Genomic DNA, 18912 nt, shown 5'->3' with positions numbered 1-18912 from the left:
ACGCAACATCGATTGAAAATGCTGAAATACTACGAAATAGAATAGAGCAAAGCTTCCGACAAATTCGAGAAACACCAGGAACGATAGAGAGAGAGAGTAACTAGATGAATGACAAGAGGCGTGCAGGCTTGTCTTCAAATGCAAGATGGTCATTTCGAGCATCTTTTGTAAAAGTAATTAAAACAGAAAGTTCATTATATATCTCATAAACGAAGACAGATAGGACATATATTTATATGACTTTTTTTTATTATTTTACAATCAGCTCCCGAAGTGGATCCTACAAGTTACGAAACACCCTGTATATAGAGAGAGAAGAAAATGGAACGATTCTGAAGTACGCAAATACACATGGCACGGTATGCGACTCCATTTGTTCCATTTGTTTGACCGGGTGTCGAATGTCGGTCGTAATGTGCACGATGGAGGACACATCCGTTATAATTGCACGGCCAATGGACGATCGAGAAACGATTTATACACCGACATGATCGATATACGTCTCGCGTACTTCGAACCATATGGGAAGACCGTACGAGTCAAACGATCAACCTCAATTAAATCACCATTTGTTGTTTATTGCCGCGGGAGCAGTTCGGTTGCGCGAATAAATTTCAAACGGCGCAGGCTAACGCTCACTTCTAACAACCGTTCCCATTGATCAACTACTCCCGTTCGACGATTTACGCGATTTATTTTATTTGCTCGCGATTTGCATTAATTTGACGAAAGAAAAGTGACCGGTCGTTAGGCATGGCTAGCTTCCAAAAACTCGGCAACGTGATTGCACCCGATTCTCGGAAGTCGACGAAACGAGTCCAATCCATTGTAGGGGCACCTGCATCCTCATTCGTCGAGCTGCTCCAATTTGCTGGCGGTCGCGGCCTAAAAACAACTGCTCACCGACCACTGAAATATTCACGAGAGTATAGGGATGTCGGCTGTTATTTCATTGGCCTCGTGCTCCCAATCAACCTTCCACGTCTCGTGTTCGTGGACTCGACACGATCCGCTGTCGTGCGTGTGCGTGCGTGTTCCTTTGCAAATTGCACGCGCCGCGTCCTTGCGCCAATCAACAGCCACTCGAGAGATTTCCGTTCACTCTCGTGTAACCGTGCGTAATCGAGAACGATCGACGCAGATCTGCCTGATCTTCGTTTCGATTGTCTCTAGCGCGCCGTTCTCTGCTCCGTACGTATCGCCGACTCGACGCGAAGTTCCGGCCACGGAGTCGCCGAGTCACAATTTCGAAAACGAGTCGGAGAAAGCTCGCCTTATATAGCTGCTCAGGAAAGAGGTGCGCGCAGTTTCGCCGAGGCAGCTGGAAAGACGCATCGAAAAGGCGGCTACCGCCCACGCACCTGACATTTCACGTCCTTCCACTCGAACCCGCGTGGAAACACCTTCGTGATGTTTATGAAGAAATAGATTTTCAGGGTCGATTAGTGGGGATTACGAACTTTCCAAAGAAATTTTCCGATATTGTGTAATGAATGAAAGAAACTGACCTTAACAGAAATGTCGAGAACGGAGGTCTGTCGAGATATCGAAAAAAATTTCTAATCTAGTAAGCGGTGTTCCGAGTGGAACATCAAAATTTTACGAGCACGTAAAAGTGGTTCTAGGAACCCTTTTCGGTTGGAAAGGGAACGGGTCCTCCGAAATCCCTCTGAAATAAAAAAATTTGCTTTTTTATAAAATACAAACGTGAAAAGACTCTCGGTAGCAATTCGTGTCTTTATTATACGCGAGATTTCGCAACTCTTCACGGCCAGCTGAATCATTAAAGAGTATTAATCATAATTTTAATATTAATCACTGGGCCGCGAATGAATTGTCATTTGAAGCCAGCGGAGCGTATTTACGAGTGCCACACTCCGATTACATTCATCTTCTTAGGCTCTTCTCGTTAATCTGTGCAACGGGAAATCGTTTCCCCGAAGAGATCGGCCGACCTTTCTGATATAGCTTAATAGCCGATAGAAGTCGTATTGCCGCGCGATATGAAGCATTCGTCTCGCTTTTTTTTTTTCCTCTCATGCGACCGGACGCACTCGTGACTTTACGATCCATGGTTTTTCTTGCTTTATTCTCGAGATATTACGTTTAAGGCGCCATCGGAATGGAGGACCAATCCGAAGGAAGAGGACGTCAGTGCGTCTGCTGGCATCCCGCTGATCAGATAAACCAAACGAAATACTCGCGCCAACTACGCGTACTGGCGTAGGAAACAGAATTCGAAGAAGAAAAAATTATTTTTGAATTCATAGCAGAAATAACGATTACGGATATTTCGTGTTTACTTTCAAATGACATCACGGTCTTACGCGGTGAGCTGTCGGACCATTCTCTAAAATATTAGCCATCGCTAAGATCCTATTAATAGAGGTGTGGTCTGTTTGATCTCGTCATTGCCCAAGTCGAGGCTGTATCCGACGGAACTTTGATATTTCTCGGTCCCAGAGAGTGACTGATTTTGACGAAGTCCTCGAGGCGTGTCCGAACAATCACATTAATAAGTCGTACAAAGATCGCGAATGCCTGAATGCCACATGACGAAGAAATTGTTGCATGTTTCCCGCACGTATATGGAATTTCGTCTTCCTCTGCTTACGCATTAGTTCATTCTTTAGTCGTCACGAATTCGTTGAACCGATTTAGTTCTGCCTCGTGAGTTTCGTTCTTCGTGCTGTCAAACCACAATAATGAAGTCACTCAGTCAAGGTTCCGGCGCGTATCCATCCAGTGACGAGAATTATCGTTTCCTCTTTCAATTCCTTCTGCCGATTCGCGGTATTTAGAGTTGATCATTCTCTGGTTACTCCGCCTCAAATGTAACACTTGTTTCATCTGTATAAATAACAAATTGATTTCCTAGATATTTCCTAGTTTCCGTATGTTTACAGATTTTCAGAAAAGAGAAGGAACTTTGTATCGCGCAAAGAAAAATACTCGTCGATGCTCATACTCGGGATTCACTCACTTCAGATCTAATCGCAAAACAATGTTGAACGGTTATCTTATCCGAAGGAACGCGTTTCAGGGGCAGTCCCAATATTGTTTCTTCTCCGCATACTTTCACCTTTTCACGCGCGATAAAGTTCGACTAAAGTCAAACTTCCTCCTCGTCAAAGTCGAAGCTGCTGATCCTCGTGAATTCGAGAATTCAGGAAGAACTCAGTTGGAAATTTATGATGGCATAATCTTGCTACGCGATTATTGCATAAGTTGTCTTCTATCTACTTTGCTCTATGCTACTTTCACGTTATGGTCTTAATATTTGTATGCTAGTTCCACGATTAAGACAAGTATCGCGTGCAACAGTTATCCCGAGGCGTCGCGTTTCAAACGAGGGACAAGCAACCCTTTCCTCAATTGTCAGCCATGAACGTCATAAACAGTACAATAAGATTTCTATCTACGGATATCGTTGACAAACGTACGTTCGTTTCATTGTTGTAATTTTTCGTAAAACTCCCAAATGGTCGCAACAACGAGGCTGTCGATGATAAAATTTCTTCCTAAAATTCTGAAAGATGGTAAATACTCGCGAGTCAACAGCTGTCCGATGACTCACGATCAGTACTCAGTTTAACTTTTTTGCGTTACCGTCGTTTCTATTGGAGCATTGCCAACTGGCAATGTTGGCGAACTCTATCGAAAATCTGATTCTGCTAGATACACCATAACCACGACTCGTTTCGATTATACCTGCGAAATTTCTACTGGAAATTTACTGGCTTGTAACCAAGTATATTACTCACCATTTAAACAGAAAGAAAGAAAGAAACTAGTCGCCGACGGAAAGCCATTGCACAACTCGTATTCTTAACAATGAATTTCATTTCAAACGTTTCGCTTGAAACTGAAAGAGTGACGCTCATCTGCAAGTCAAGGATGCCTGGCGACTAAACAGAGCAGAGAGACGTTCGAGTTCTTTGCGCGGAATTGTTTTACATCGAACGTAATTATCTTTTCTGGAGTAGCGTCCGTCTGAGAGTCGTTTCGGCCCATCCGAGTGATAATTGGCCAGAGACGAGTCCGCGGTACATCCTTCGTTCTCAATTTACTTAAAAATGGACTACTCTGTCGCGGATGATTCAGCGCCTGCCGCCAATTAGAAAAGCCCGCTGAACACGTTCGCTCGACACGTGAAACTAAAGCTAAAAACTGACTCGTCGCTCACGCCTCGGCGAATTATTCATATCACGGGAAAAAATGTGCGGATATCGTGGCCTGTCCCCACGGCGACTACATCGTAAGTATCATGTAACTTAAAACTGGAATAACGTATGTATCATAGCCCAGCTGTGAGTCACCGAACGCAGAGAAAGAAGCGTGTAAAAGGAATGGCTGGCGCTTCGTCGGGTAGAAATTGCTGCCAATGTGATGGATGATCTCTCACAAAACGAATAAATTTCTACTACCTTCGATCATTTTCCTCCACGACAATGAAGGTTTGAAAGAGCAATTGCAGAAATTGTTCGGGCCATCGTGCCACTCCTCGATTGGCACGATCGATGATTATCGACACAGTGGCAACTTATTACAAGTTCGATATCGAGTAACGGCGTGTAACTTATTAGCATATCTGCTTAACGGCTGAAGAATGATCGATAGTATTCAAAAGCAATTATCGTCTTTTTGCTGCGTTCGAGTTAATCTTGCGCAGCGTTCGCAAGAGAGATCAAGGCTAGAAGAAAAGGTTATCGCGCCGGATAGCTAGAAATTATTAGAAACACGTACGCGTGAACGTGATCGTTGCGAGATCATAATTTTCTATCGAAATAATCAGAGTAGAATTTCCGTGCGCTCCGGCCTCTAATTCCGTGTAGAGAACAGCAAAGTAGCTAATCTTCTTGAGTTTCTTCCAAGGAGCGACTGAGTTTTGCCCCGGTGGTAATCGCTCCGATCCTATATCACGCGCAAATAAGATTACCACGACCCCAAGAAGCGATGAATCTTTCGCACTTTCTTCCTTTCCATAATCAAGCAGATAGTTCGGCTCCGGGATATATTGTTAGCTGTTGTTTCGGCCGACAATGATAAACGACCGACGTCTATTTTTGCAGAATGCGTTTATGAAAGAGCGAAACATAGCGATAGAAACTAGCAGAAACGATTTTTCACAGCTACGTGCAAACGATAGAAATTATCTTGCCAGCACGATCTCGGAACTCGAGAAACAATCGGGCAAGAAGAAAGGCAACGTTGAATGTTAACTTCTCGATCTCGGTATGGTACAATGCTATAATCTACTGTTATTCGTTACGTCATCAGGACTTTGCCTTCAGCATTAATTCATACTATCCTACTATAATTGAGACCTCGGACACATTCGCGCACGTTTACGAGTATTGTAATCAAATTGTTACAGCAGAAACTTCTATCTCTTGGGAATAATGACCGTGCAAAATAAGAGATGTGAATATTCAAAAGATTCAATTAATACTTTCTGCACAACGATTTCGAAGATTATATGGCATTTAATATACAGGAATGATAAGAACTGATTCTAGATGCGCGTGTAAAATGGCAATGTAGGATAATCAAACACGTGATACACGGTATAATAATCGTCGACGCGTTAACGGCACGAAGGCGGCGTCGACGATCGTACGGAGGTTCTTCAAGGTAAAAGAAGCCTCGTTCGAGTACCGTAAGAGCGACCTTGCCTCGAAACGACCCGAGTGCACTACAATAAATGCCTCCGATTCTTTTGCACCTGGTAATTTACGAGAGTGAGAAGGTGAGAGAGAAATGGCCGGTATCGGGCACGAGGATACCATATTGAGCAAAATTCGGCCAAGGAACGATCCCACCAAAACCTGTCCTTCTGTTACACAGTATGTCATATCGCACGCAAATACGATCTTTGCATTCACTAAAAAGATAAATTGACCAATGAAAAATTTAGACGAAATAAATAAGCAGTAACACAAGTAAGATACAAAGAGCAGATGATTTAACAAGATTGATGACTTAACAACTAGATATTGCAGAGAAATTACCTCACCGGCGGTTCTTGAATCATCGAGAAACTCGGATCGTTTCGATGAATTCAGGAATCGACAAATGCCAATTAAAGAGTGTTACGCAACGTTGCGCATACGCGCGCGCGCAGTGAAAAAGTTAGGAGAAGAAATGCCACCAACGCGAGTGGAGATCCTGCGGGTCAGAATGGCGTTTCGCCTCGTCGGTTTCCCTCGAACGGACGCAATTTCGTAAGAAGGCCGCGTTACCATACCGTACGAGGTAGCCAGTAGCCGGAATATAAAATTACGAAGCGGGTAATCCGAGCCTGTACACGTAAGCCGAGCAGATAATTCGAGTTAAGTGGCTCTCGGATAAGTCTCGCTGAATTTTGTCTTCGTGGCTTCATCGTTGATCAGGGTAAACGAGAAAAAAAGAAAAACGAAAGAAAAATCTACGAGACGCTGTGTTCGTGTGCCCACGCAGCGTTGGCAGCCTCGATCTCTCTCTTCTCCTTCTCTTCCTAGCTTGTTGTCCAGACTCCTACAGAATGGTATATGTCGTAACCATGCTACATTGGCACCTGCGAGCCTGTCACCTCTCTTCTCTGCTCGGCTGTACCGGGCAATTGCTTTTCTGCAACCGTCCCTCGACAAAAATCCCACCGATTTCTCTAGCATCGTGCCGAGCGCTTCGACGAAAATGCGCTCCACGAAAAGCGCGCGCCAAGAATTTTCTTCGGCTTCCCGCCGCGTGCCTTTGGAATTTCCAACCACTGGTGCGAGCGAGAGAAATTGTCGCAGGTAAAGCCAGCGAGAACTATGGTAATCTCGAAAGAGCGAAGAGATTAAACACGCCCAAAGACGAATTTAATTTTCATAATGAAGTGAACACGCTTGTCAGTTTCGTTAATTAAACGAACGACTCGTTACGTAGCCTCAGCTCGCAGCCAAGTTCCAAGACGGCGGCCGTGGCGGTTGCAGCAACGCCGGTAGGGTCTCTTGCGATTTCGTAGAATCGCAACACGAGAAGAATGTAGTCTTGTCATCGACTTACTGATGAACGGTACTTTCGAGTAACTCCAGTTTCTTTTTTCCGCGCTTTTTCCCTGCCAGTGTTCACGCACGTGTCCATCCAATGAACGTTAATTATTCGGACAAACAGCGCGATGCCTTGCTTTTATTCTCAAGTCGTGTACAGAAAATGTGGATATCGCTAAACGATGGTTGTATTACAGTTGTCTACCATGTCGCGGCTTTCTTATGGCAGTGTTCCCACATGCAAAGTACATTAACTCTCTGAATGGGGGAGGGAGGGGGAACGTATGTACGTAGCGTGTGTCTTACTTTGCTGTCCAAAATGCCAGAGAGATACATAGTGACCGTTCCGTGCAGGGAACATAAATTTTAACCAATTTTTGTCCAATACCAGTTCTAAACAGTCGACCGATGTAATCGTAGAGATATTCACGGGAAGTACCTCGTAACGTATGCATTGCGCTCGAACGCGCCATTTATAAGCGTTCGCATCCGTTTAAGTGGCGAACGAGTGTGTTGTCTCGCGTGTGTGTAAGCGTCGCAATGCATTTCTCCTCGGTTCGAAGAATGTCGACCTTTTGCCGTCCTGATTTATTCGATTACGTGATTTCGTACAATGAGATTGGAACTGCTGTCTGGCCGAGACACCCGGTATATTTACATAGGGTTTTGTCACGATGCAGGGCACGATGCTGTTCGAAGCGCTGGACGAGCACCTGTACGACTACGGTAACCTGTCAAGCTGGAAGGGCAAGAAAGGGCCACCTAACAAAAGCTCTTACCGTCGGATTTTTCTTTACCTGTTCCCTCTTTCCTCCACGCCGGTTGGATCCCAGTTTCGGTACTCGACTACGTGCAATCGACGAAGCAACGTTGCTCTTCTATTCTCTCGAAAAAGATTCATCAACTCGAAGAGCAACTCAAGATTCGTTTCGATCCGATCGATGTGAAATTTTTACCTGCCGAAGAGTGGAAAGTTACGAAGTATCGAAGCGTGGGTATATCGGTACTCGTGTGAAATTATCATCGTTACACAGAGAAAGGGCATATCTCTCAGATACGAGTTATCGCGTTGTCACACTGCACGAGCAACGACTGAACTCTAGTTGAAATCTTCCTTCACCGGAAGTGGCTTCACGTCCCGGAGTGGCACAGTTTCATAGAGAAGCGTTCGATTGTTTGCAAAAATTGCATTGCGGTGACTTGCAGAACAGTTATTTATGCCCGCAACACCTAATATAGAGTCAGTTTTCATTGTAAATTGGAGAACATCTTAACTTAACTGTTAAAATCACAAAAAGGAAGATTGACTTATATAATGTCGAATATAAAAAGAAGACATAAAACCTCGTTAAAGATAAAACGATGAGATTTAATAATTCAATAAAGGAGTAAGAGATTGGACAGACGCAGAACACCGGAGATCTTTTTTAATTTGCAAGATAGGAGAAACGGCCGTCTACGTGGAAGTAGAAAATCAACTCGAAAAATCGAATGGAAGAAACAGCAGGTTAAAATAAGCCTGGCTCGTTCTCTGTCGCCTAACCGAAGGGACAAGAGAGACGGAAATGTAGTCTTTATAAGATGCTACCAAAAATACACTGACGGCTAATAGAAGGCGGGCTGGCGCGTACCAAGGGTTTATACGCTCGATGCTTGTTTGCGTTATCAAACAAGCAGCAAATGAATGAAAAAAGGAAATCGATATCGCTCCTAGGTACAAATTACTGTGTTATGTACACGATGCTGAGAAAATAAACCAATAGATACATGCTATTTTACCTATTAAAGAAAAGCACCAGAGCTATACAATATAGCTTGTTAATTTCATCGTTGAACAAATTTTTCTAGTCAAACTACCAATTTTATCCGTAGTTTTGTGATGACCGGATATAAGCTGTTACAAATAATTGAGTGTCGAACGAAGGTAGAAACTAGTCTCGTTAAATTTCACGGACAACTTGCACGGAAATTACACGATATCTTTTTGAAACAGCTGGAACCAGACCGCAACGTGCCTTGCGATATATATTCTCTCGTCTATTCGCCCATGCGTATATACGTGGGTCACGGTACGCTCAATTGATCGAAATTGGCTAATTCGTCGAAGCTAAAACTATCCTACTACCCAACCTGGCTAATTATCCGGTGTATTGACCTACAGTAGCTCTCATGTCGCATCATCGAAAGTAAGAAATTTCTATATAAAGATCCTGACGAATTAAGATGTAAATTGTAGACCGTGAAACGACGATTTAAAAGGTAAAAGGAAGAATAAACTAAATTGGTAAAAGTCAGTAATTCGTCAAGGAATAAAACACCGGCTAGATTATGCTTATCAATGACGAAGGTGACTGCATATGGTGTTGGTTTTACGTGCGCCGAGATTGTAAGAATCGGTTGCCGGTCTCACGTGTTTTCGTCTCTTTACCGAGCTGTGGGAGCTCTTTTAGCATATAAAGGGTCGCGTCCATACGTCCGTCGTGGCGAAACTAGTTCGGCCGTCCAGTTTTTCCACTCTCATGCACGCTTCAGTCGTGCTCTCTTCAGTAGTGGGAGACCACATCTCGAGCGGTCGCGTTCCTTACAACGACACGCTAATAATCCCGCAACTTGTTGCTATTCCGTCGCTTCAAGGTCCATCGATCGTCTCAACAACATGCTGCAGCCGATCTGGATCCGATATTTTAAAAAAAACGTACAAAATGATGTTTCGTTAAAAAAAAAAACCTTATAGCCTGTGGCTCTCAGATTCTGCGTACGACAATTTACAGAGTATCACGTGACACTTTCATCTATCACGTGTTATAAATTAATCACGAATAATCATTTGAATTTTCAATTTTTTTGCGCTTTTCGCACGTTTGGGAAATAATCTCCGAGATGTTCCTACGCGATATTAAAAGAGAACGATAAGTTTAGAAGACTCACCGAGATCTTCAACCAGTCGGAGCATGACACCGCCGATGTGCAGTTCACCTTTTACTCGTAAGCTTCTCTCCATTTGAAGATTGGTCACGTAAACACACAACACCCAGCTACCGTCCACCTCATGACCGTCGGAATACATGTTTCTCGATCTCGATCGATCGTATGTCAAAAAAAAAAAAAAAAAAAAATCAAATCAGAAATAAACACGGATATTTCAGTCCCGGACACTCGATTTCGAGAAGAAAATTTCGTTCTAAGGAGCGGAAATCATGATTTCGCGGCACTTGACATCGCCGCGAACACACCTCAGAAATAAGAAGCAAATTGTAATTGTGATCTATCGGTACTACAGTACCAGTAGATTTCACAACTTCTCGAGCAAACTCGATCCGACCAAGTGTGCGCACTTGCGATACACTGGTTGCCTTGATCGGACTCGCACAAATTCGTTCCAAATACTGTATAGAGGCGCTCCAATCGTCAAGCCCCACGGCCTCACGTCTCAGTTGGTTCCTCGACTGGTGTCGACCGTGCACTCTCGGCTCGGCTACACTCTCTTGCCGAGAATAGAACTATTTACAAGTAACGCGCGCTTGGAATGCGCGCGCAGATCTCTCCCCGTCGCGTCTCGCGCGTGCGGTAACCCGTCACACAACTTGGTTTCCTTTCCCTCCGTGTCTACCGACATCGTGGCCTTACTGTTTCGTCGTTTTTCCTTTCCTATTTCATTGCTTTTGAGTGCTCGTCGTCCTTCTCGATCCTCTCGTGGATGATGCTCCGCGCGCTGACTCTCTCTTCTTTCTTCACCAATCCGCTGCCTTCTTCCTTCACACTGCTACACCACATTCTGAAGTATGGACCTTCCTTATCCAGATTTTACATCTTTCAAATGCTGTATCCAGTCCTTTCTTTGAACAAGGTAATTCATTTGTTAATTATTTTTTATGATGCTTGAAATAAGTTGAGCATGTAATTCTTTATGATTTTTTTATATATATATATATATATATATATATATATATATATATATACTGCTACTCTGTAACAAATATGGAAAGACTTATAGAAAAAAATTTATAGAATATTTTAAAATATTTGAATACTTTAATCTCTTTTTCATCTTTAAACGAGTCTTATAACGTATATACAATATTGCGTTTTCAAATCTGTAAAGTCAATTTTGATTGGATATCGTTATATCGAGGTATAGATTACATCGAAGCATTTTATAGGTCCTTGTGTCACATGTTCCGAAATACCAACTTCCAAAAAATTCAATTACAGACGAGGTATTCATATACCTATGTCTGTGATACAACTATTTCTTACGTTCTTTATGATTTGTTGTGATAAACATAAACATACTCGTTTCAATTGTAATTATTAGCTACGAAAAGACCTTCGCTTTTCAAGTTCTCGAAACGAAATTTGTTAGGCTACGTATCTAATGATAGCAAATATTAATTAAAATTTCTGATGCTATATTATTTGCAAAAATATAACTCGATAATTCAACCAATTGCTGCTGATAGCGCTAGTAGGCAAGTGTACTGTAGAGTTCTTCTTTTACCTACACGTCTACTTTATCATGTTAAGTTCCTCATGAATTGAGATTGAAAGACGCAAAATATTTATATACATAAATTTCGTTTAAACGTTCGTAACGACATAAAGGATTTTATGAAATATCATTTGAACATATGAAAACGTAAGATTATCCACATTTTCTTCAATAAAAATAAGAAATATAATTTAAGGTTAGTTATGTTATATTAGTTGTATGTATTTTTCTTTTTTGTAAAGGTCAAATTTGAATAAAATTTGGTTGTAATTCTGATAGTATTTGCAATGATCATACATCTAAAAAAATTTATTTTGCCATTCCGCAAACTGAATAAATTTGGGAAGATACAAAAGCAATTTATTAGATGTAATTCTTCAGAATTTTCACCCAGAATTTTAGAACAATTAAAAAATAAAAGTTTATTGCGGATCAGAGGAAATGAAGCTTCAGTTTTCTTACAAGGATTGATTACAAATGATATGAAGCATTTCGAAGAAGGGGCAGCAAATATATATGCATTATTTTTAAATATTAAGGGTAGAGTAATGTATGATGTTATTATCTATAAAAGTCAAGAAAATAATGTATATTATGTTGAATGTGATTCACAAGCTGCAGAACCATTACAAAAACATTTAAAAATATATCGTGTTAGAAGAAAAATAGATATAGATCATTTAGGAGATAAAATAAATGTTTGGGCATACTTTGATCCTACTCAGTATATGAATAATAAGCATAATGATAATAATAAACAAAAACTTGAAGGTTTGATATTTCCATGTGGTACTCTTAATAATAAAGTAAGCAAAATAGTTAAGAATATTATGATATACGAAGATCCTAGACTTTCTGATTTGGGCATTAGAATTTTAGCAGCATCTACAATTGAGAGACAAGAGATAATAAAGCACTTGAATTCAGATGTAGTAGATTCTACTAATAACTTGAATTACAAAGCATTTCGGTATAAACTTGGTGTACCAGAAGGTATTGAAGATTTACCACCAGGAAAAGCTTTGCCACTAGAAGTAAATTGTGATTATTTGCACGGTGTTAGTTTTCATAAGGGTTGTTACATTGGTCAGGAACTTACAGCTCGTACTTACCATACTGGTGTTGTAAGAAAACGATTAATGCCTCTATTATTTAATGAAATTCCTAATAAATCTTTTTTATATGATGATAAAATTGTTAATGAATCTGGTAATGCAGTAGGTAAATTTAGGGGAATTGAAAGTCAATATGGATTGGGTTTAATGCGAATTATTGAATCTCTGAATGCTCAATCTCTTACTATATCAAATATTAGATTAAAAGTATTAAAGCCTATGTGGTGGCCTCAAGAATCGCAAAAAGTTTCAGTTAATAAAAAGAAATAAATGTTTTTAATTTATTACTCTTTAATGTTTGTATATATGTATATATATATAAAATTGTAATCTATAATTATAAAATAAATATGTTGCCAGAAAAAATTATAGATTATTTTCCATTGATGCTACTTTATAGGATGGAATCTATCGCTAGTACATCTATGGATAAAACTCTTATTATTGAGCACAGTCAAGGTTTAACATCGGCAGTTCAGGAAGTTGCAACTGGAGTATTTAAGTGCTCTTATTGTTCATTAGAAGAACGCTTTGATTTCAAGGGTATCAAAGCGCCATTCTCACGGCAATTAAGTTATACAGAAGAGTGTTATATCATGAAAGATCCTTTTAGTTTGCCAAATAAAGGAGAAGTTTTAGTATTAGGAGCTGATTGTAATTTTTGTAAGAAAACTGTATGTTTAGAATGCAGTATATATTTTGGGAAACGGCTTTGCTTAAAATGCGCATCAAATAATATGCAGAATTTGCCATCACAACTGCATTCGAAAATAAAGAATTTAATAAAGGAGAAAGATTCATAAAAAAAATACTTTATTGAATATTAAATGTTTGCTTCGACATTTAAAAAGGTACAATTAAAAAATTTTAATAACACTTAACTGCTTTGATTTTATATTTTTTCTTACTCCACAATTAAAATTCAATCATTTTGAACATGTTAGCAGCACTGTTTAATTTAATGGTTTCTTAGGTTTAGCCATAAGTTTTTCTGCCAGAAATTTCTTCTTTTTGTCCAATTTGTTTTTTCTTTTCTTTTGATTTCCATCAGCTTTTTGGCCTTGAAACTTATTTCCTTCTTGTGGATTAATTTCTCTTCTTTCAAGTTTTTGTTTCATTATTTCTTTTTTAGCATTTTCTTTACTATGGACCTGAAAAATATGTATACATATATATATATAAAACATTAAAGGTTAAACAACTGATTTATGATTCAATATTTTTTTAAGTTACATACTTCTACTGGCACTTCTGCATTCTTTGATTTTTTATGTAAAGAACTGCGATTATCTTCTGCAGAATGTGATCTCTTTCCATGTTTTCTTTCTTTGTTTTTATGTTGATCAATATATGGTTTTACTCTAACTTCTCTATTTAAAATTGTGGTGCCATTAAGTTCTAAAGCTAATGCAACAGCATCCTCGCTTTTAAAATTAACGTATCCAAATCCTTTGCCTACTCTACTGTCTTTGTCTTGAACTATTCTCACAGATTCTATTTCACCACATTGTTTAAAATGATTCCTAATTGTATTAATGTCAATATCTGAAAATTATAATGTATTATAGTATTAGATAATCTTATGCTTATTTTTATCCTGATATATTTTACTTACTAAAATGTAAGTTTCCTATGAATACAGCTTTTTTTGGATCATATTCATTATCTGATTTGTGACTTGCACGCACTTCTAAATAATTTCCTTCAAATATTTTTCCATTTAAAGATGAAGCTTTTTTAACAGACTCTTCAGATTCAAATTTAACAAATGCATAAATTGTTTTTAATTTAGAATGTAAATCATTTGTGATAGCTGCAGTTCGTTTCGATATATTTAAAGATTTTGGTATTTTACCCCTTAAGCGTATAGTATCAATTTTCCCAAACTTCTTAAATAACTTCTCTACCTTTTTTTTTGTAACATTCTTTGGGAGGTTATTAACAAAAATTGTTCGTTTATCTTTTTTTAAATCTTCTAAAGAATGTTCTACATCAGAGTTATTTATTGAATTATTTTTTTCAACTTTTTCTTCCTCTGATTCTTCATCTTCTTCATCACTTATATCGTCATCTTCATCATTATCAGTTGGCTCAACAAAATCATCATCATCATCATCATCATCAGCAATACTATTACCCAAAAGTACTTTTAGACCCAAAGATTCATTAGCCTCGTCCTCACTCTCTGATTCTTCATCTTCTTCTTCACTCTTTGATTCTTCATCCTCTTCTCCTTCTCCCAGCTCCTCATCCTCTTCATCATAACTACTATCTCCATAACTACTATCTTCATAACTATCATCATCACTATCATCATCACTATCTGTGTTATCTTTATCATCACTGTCATCAGTTGTAAAATCTTCTACATCATCAATGTAATCAGTGCTCTTATTTGATTTTACTCCATCAAACATTTTTAATCCTTTCTTTGTATTTTTTTTGTACTTGTCCTTTGTTTGTACTTTTTTGTCATCTTCATAATCTTCATCATCATCATCAGATTCATCAGCTAGACTGGTTCCAAGAATATTTGGCAAGGTTTCTTCTTCGCTTTCACTGTCATCAGATGATTGAGTCTCGTCACTATTTTCCGTTATGCTATTTTGTAATACAATTCCTTCATTAACGTCATCTAAATCAGATTCATTCTCTTCGGCTTCTATTGAATTCTTTTTCTTGAATTGTTTCTTTGTAGATTCTTCTTGCTTTTTAATATCCTTCTTTTTTAGTTTTGTGTCCATTTTCTGAGGTGTATTATTTTCCATGCTGTTATTATTTGGCATTTTCGATCTATTAATCAATGAAACTTTTCCAGTTGGTGTTTGTTTGAATTTTTGATTTTTCTTCTTTTGTATAAATCCATATTTCGGTGTGTTTAAAAAGTTTTTAGAAGTTAAATCTTTATTTTCCTTTAATAGTGGTTTAACCATTTTTATTAAGAGCTTTATGTAGTCGTTTAAAGTGAAAGCTATTCTGTTATAAATACAAAAAAATAATTAAAGTTTTATATATATATTATTCTTATTCTGTTTCAAATAATTTAAATTTCATAAAATCGCTAATTCCACGTGTAGTACATTATGCACTAGTTAAATCAAAGTTGATTTGATACAAAGTATTAAATCATCAGTTATTAAAATTGATATATTTGATAAGAAATGATATTAAACACTTACCACAAGTGCGTGCATACAAGATAAACCGTCAAAAAACAGTTCTTTAAATCTCAATATACCGACTCAGAGTGAAAACGTTTTAAGCGCTAACAGGAAGGACAGACTCAGCCATTAATGTTTTGTATCGTTTTTAAATGTCAACGTACTAACATAAAACAGAATTCTCTACGTCAGAACATTTCAAACAAAATTTCCCTATGAATCTAACAACTAATACTGCAGTTTTTAATTATATTTATAATTGTTATAAAATATAAATACACTAACTACAAAATAAATATATACATATGTTGTATTACTAAATGTGATTTATTGCAATGTTATGTGTAAATATTATACCAATCTGGAAGAAGAGGTTATGTTTTACAGTACTTTTATGATCTTGCAAGATTCTTAATTTATATAATTGTTCGTTACGCAAATTAATATATTGATTTTTGAGGAAGATTTAGGTAAATTTTCGTCGACATTATATCCTTCTATAATAATTTTTATAGAATTGGATTAATTAGTGAACTAAGTGCAAGGTGTCATGTGATTGCATTCCTCATGTTTCAGATTACATATACTTTATTTATGTATAATGGACGAAACAGAATTGTTTCATACTTTTCTTCAAATACATCAACCTCAATTAGAATCTTCTGGGGTACCAAGAATATTCTGGCAAACTTTATTTAAAAAACTTCAGTGTCAAACGTTTGATTCTGGTTTGATGTTTCAATTGATGAAAATTGATTATGACAATGATAAGAAAGATTTAAGAGATCCTGTTTGGAAGCTCTTTGTTTCATGTGAAAAAGGTATTTCTGCTGAGGACTCAAATAATATTTTTTTGATAGATCATGCATGGACATATGATGTCAACAATGCCAAGCAAAATTTATCAACTATACCAGATTTGTTAGATCGTATGTGTTCCTTAATGGGTTTTGGTACTGATGCAAATAAAGATGAAAAAATAGATTTTGTATTAAACGAACTGTGGAGATACAATCAATCTTTTTCTTTAAGTACTGGATCAATAGAAGATAAAATGCCAATTTGGTATATTATGGATGAAGTTGGATCAGCAATAAATCATAGTGATGAGCCCAACTTTAGAACAGTGCCATTTTTATATTTACCAGATGGTGTTACTTATACTCTTTTGTTTCCTATAGAAAATGTTGATTACGACAAAGAAGTCACGAGAGACTTTGTAGAAGGCCAAACAATTAACAAAAGAAATCGGAAAGCTTTATTGTTACCTTGGATAGAAACATCATTTATCAAAGAAGATTTTTTACAAGTAGAACCAGACGAACATTATTTTTTAGCAGGTCATATTCGTGAAAGTTTACCAGAAATAATAGACATTAAATGTCGAAAGCATAATGGTATGAAATTGAAAGTTTTTTCACAGTATGCATATGTAAATGAATATCTAGACGACCCTGGATTTGAAATTGTTACTAATGAACATCAGGCGGATATTTTGTGGTACACTTCACATTTTAAGGAATATAAGGAACTGAGCGTTCGATCGCCCCATGTTTTTGTGAATCAATTTCCATTTGAAAATGTTCTGACTATTAAAGATTTATTGTCGATTGTATGTAGACGAAAGGCGGGCGAAAAATACTTCGCTCCTGATACACTTGAAACTTATCCAACGTGGCTACCAACTACTTTCAATTTAAGTACAGAATTAGTGCAATTTGTTGCATACTTTGAACAAAGACAATCAATGGGTTTAGATAATCATTGGATTTGTAAACCTTGGAATCTTGCTAGAGGATTAGACACACACATTACAAAAAATTTGTTCTATATTTTACGATTGCCCAGCACAGGACCGAAGATTGCACAAAAATATATCACGAATCCAGTTTTATACAAAAGGCCGGAAATTGGAAAAGTTAAGTTCGATGTACGATATGTAGTAATGCTTAAGCATGTGAAACCTCTAAAAGTGTTTGCCTATAAAAACTTTTTCTTGAGATTTGCGAATAAGGAATTCGCTTTAAATAATTTCGACGTGTACGAACAACATTTTACGGTTATGAATTATTCAGAGGATACGCCACTTTGTCACGTAAAGTGTGCGAACTTTATTTTAGACTGGGAGAAGCAATACCCCGACTTTTCATGGAAAGAATATGTCGAGCCAAAAATCTTTCACATATTCAAGGAGGTTTTCGAGGCTGCAATCCAGGAAAAACCACCGAAAGGAATTGCGGAAAGTCCACAAAGCAGGGCTGTATACGCGATCGATTTGATCCTCGAATGGAAAGAGAAAACGATACAGCCCGTCTTATTGGAAATTAATTTCGCGCCTGATTGTAAACGAGCTTGCGAATATTATCCAAATTTCTACAACGACATATTCAAATGCTTGTTTTTGGACATTGATAATCCCAAAGTATTTCACGATGTGTCCAAAGAACAGAATTAAATTTCCTCTATAATCGATGTACGGTGGCCTAAGTGTATGTTCGAACTATAAATATGGAGAAACTATTAACGGTCGTTTCGTGATGAGCATTGTGACCAAATACAATTATTTATTCAAAGCAGGCGAATCTTGCATTTCGTATGCAGTAATGAGCTGAAGTAGCTGACAGTAAATCTGCATACACGAACGTTAAGGGTATATTTGACGCATAAATAATTTGTATCTACCATAACTTGACGCCACAACGGGAAGACTACTGTAGTACCTAATGGAATAATAAACGAGAGGGCAATTGGAACAGTTACACGACAGCTCACTTTGGTCATCACGTACTCACGAGCGTATAATCAATGCAGAAAGAAACGCATAACGATAATGCCAAACTTTTTTTTTCAAACGATATCATTCTTCCCCGGGAGAGCACGATGAATACGTAATAAAAATTGACATATCGAAACATACAAAATAGACCGTAATTATTTCTTCGATCATCCATTCATGTTGAATATTCCATGTTGATTTTTTTCAATTACCCCGGATATATTAAATGGAGAGTCAAGCTTCCTGAAAATATTGCATCGGATCTATAAATTCAACGACCGCTTTTATTTTCCTCGGTTATTTTCGTCGTTCTATTTCTACCGTGTACATTTATTTTTACATAGCTGCAGCCTTTTAT

At 38.0% G+C, this 18912-nt stretch overlaps 5 protein-coding genes across 9 annotated transcripts in view; 3 read left to right on the top strand and 2 right to left on the bottom strand.

The window, feature by feature from the left end:
- The window catches only part of LOC122536169 (unc-112-related protein-like), a 38705-nt gene extending 28235 nt beyond the window's left edge, over nucleotides 1–10470 (bottom strand). The window contains exon 1 of the mRNA XM_043668316.1: nucleotides 9942–10470. Within this exon, the coding sequence (XP_043524251.1) occupies nucleotides 9942–10080 (139 nt within the window). The 5' untranslated portion in view covers nucleotides 10081–10470. The remainder of the gene's footprint in view (nucleotides 1–9941) is intronic.
- A 151-nt stretch (nucleotides 10471–10621) lies between these two features.
- On the top strand, nucleotides 10622–18691 carry LOC122536172 (tubulin--tyrosine ligase-like protein 12). 3 transcript variants are annotated; one of them, XM_043668321.1, is made up of 2 exons: nucleotides 10622–10860; nucleotides 16355–18691. In XM_043668321.1, the coding sequence occupies exon 2, from the start codon at nucleotides 16380–16382 to the stop codon at nucleotides 18231–18233; it is 1854 nt and encodes a 617-aa protein (XP_043524256.1). In that variant the 5' UTR covers nucleotides 10622–10860; nucleotides 16355–16379; the 3' UTR covers nucleotides 18234–18691. The 3 variants fall into 3 exon arrangements, with proteins under 3 accessions (XP_043524256.1, XP_043524255.1, XP_043524254.1); XM_043668320.1 differs by lacking the exon at nucleotides 10622–10860 and adding an exon at nucleotides 16041–16248; XM_043668319.1 differs by lacking the exon at nucleotides 10622–10860 and adding an exon at nucleotides 16041–16249 and having other exon boundaries at nucleotides 16363–18691.
- Nucleotides 11499–12973, top strand: LOC122536173 (putative transferase CAF17 homolog, mitochondrial). The gene is made up of 2 exons (XM_043668322.1): nucleotides 11499–11649; nucleotides 11745–12973. The coding sequence occupies exon 2, from the start codon at nucleotides 11790–11792 to the stop codon at nucleotides 12885–12887; it is 1098 nt and encodes a 365-aa protein (XP_043524257.1). The 5' UTR covers nucleotides 11499–11649; nucleotides 11745–11789; the 3' UTR covers nucleotides 12888–12973.
- LOC122536177 (cysteine-rich DPF motif domain-containing protein 1) lies at nucleotides 11619–13452 on the top strand. 2 transcript variants are annotated; one of them, XM_043668329.1, is made up of 2 exons: nucleotides 11619–11698; nucleotides 13018–13452. In XM_043668329.1, the coding sequence occupies exon 2, from the start codon at nucleotides 13019–13021 to the stop codon at nucleotides 13418–13420; it is 402 nt and encodes a 133-aa protein (XP_043524264.1). In that variant the 5' UTR covers nucleotides 11619–11698; nucleotide 13018; the 3' UTR covers nucleotides 13421–13452. The 2 variants fall into 2 exon arrangements, with proteins under 2 accessions (XP_043524264.1, XP_043524263.1); XM_043668328.1 differs by lacking the exon at nucleotides 11619–11698 and adding an exon at nucleotides 11971–12042.
- LOC122536170 (nucleolar protein 12-like) lies at nucleotides 13489–15930 on the bottom strand. 2 transcript variants are annotated; one of them, XM_043668318.1, is made up of 4 exons: nucleotides 15797–15930; nucleotides 14233–15593; nucleotides 13855–14162; nucleotides 13489–13768 (listed from the first exon to the last, which is right to left on the bottom strand). In XM_043668318.1, the coding sequence occupies exons 2-4, from the start codon at nucleotides 15548–15550 to the stop codon at nucleotides 13571–13573; spliced, it is 1824 nt and encodes a 607-aa protein (XP_043524253.1). In that variant the 5' UTR covers nucleotides 15551–15593; nucleotides 15797–15930; the 3' UTR covers nucleotides 13489–13570. The 2 variants fall into 2 exon arrangements, with proteins under 2 accessions (XP_043524253.1, XP_043524252.1); XM_043668317.1 differs by having other exon boundaries at nucleotides 14233–15588; nucleotides 15793–15924.
- Nucleotides 18692–18912: the final 221 nt, after the last annotated feature.

Source organism: Frieseomelitta varia, unplaced genomic scaffold, assembly GCF_011392965.1.
Source record: "Frieseomelitta varia isolate USP_RPSP 00005682 unplaced genomic scaffold, Fvar_1.2 scaffold_805, whole genome shotgun sequence".
NCBI classification, from domain to species: domain Eukaryota; kingdom Metazoa; phylum Arthropoda; class Insecta; order Hymenoptera; family Apidae; genus Frieseomelitta; species Frieseomelitta varia.
Note: the sequence above shows the minus strand (reverse complement) of the source record. Positions and strands in the feature narration are given on the sequence as shown.

Excerpts from the sequence above, each read along its gene's own strand:
- LOC122536170 (XM_043668317.1), bottom strand. Across the intron at positions 14,163-14,232 it reads CATAGGAAACTTACATTTTA|ATATTGACATTAATACAATT; the intron begins GTAAGTAAAATA and ends TATAATTTTCAG. Across the intron at positions 13,769-13,854 it reads ATGCAGAAGTGCCAGTAGAA|GTCCATAGTAAAGAAAATGC; the intron begins GTATGTAACTTA and ends CATATTTTTCAG.
- LOC122536172 (XM_043668321.1), top strand. The coding sequence starts at position 16,380 with ATGGACGAAACAGAATTGTTTCATACTTTTCTTCAAATACATCAACCT.
- LOC122536173 (XM_043668322.1), top strand. The coding sequence starts at position 11,790 with ATGATCATACATCTAAAAAAATTTATTTTGCCATTCCGCAAACTGAAT.
- LOC122536177 (XM_043668329.1), top strand. The coding sequence starts at position 13,019 with ATGGAATCTATCGCTAGTACATCTATGGATAAAACTCTTATTATTGAG.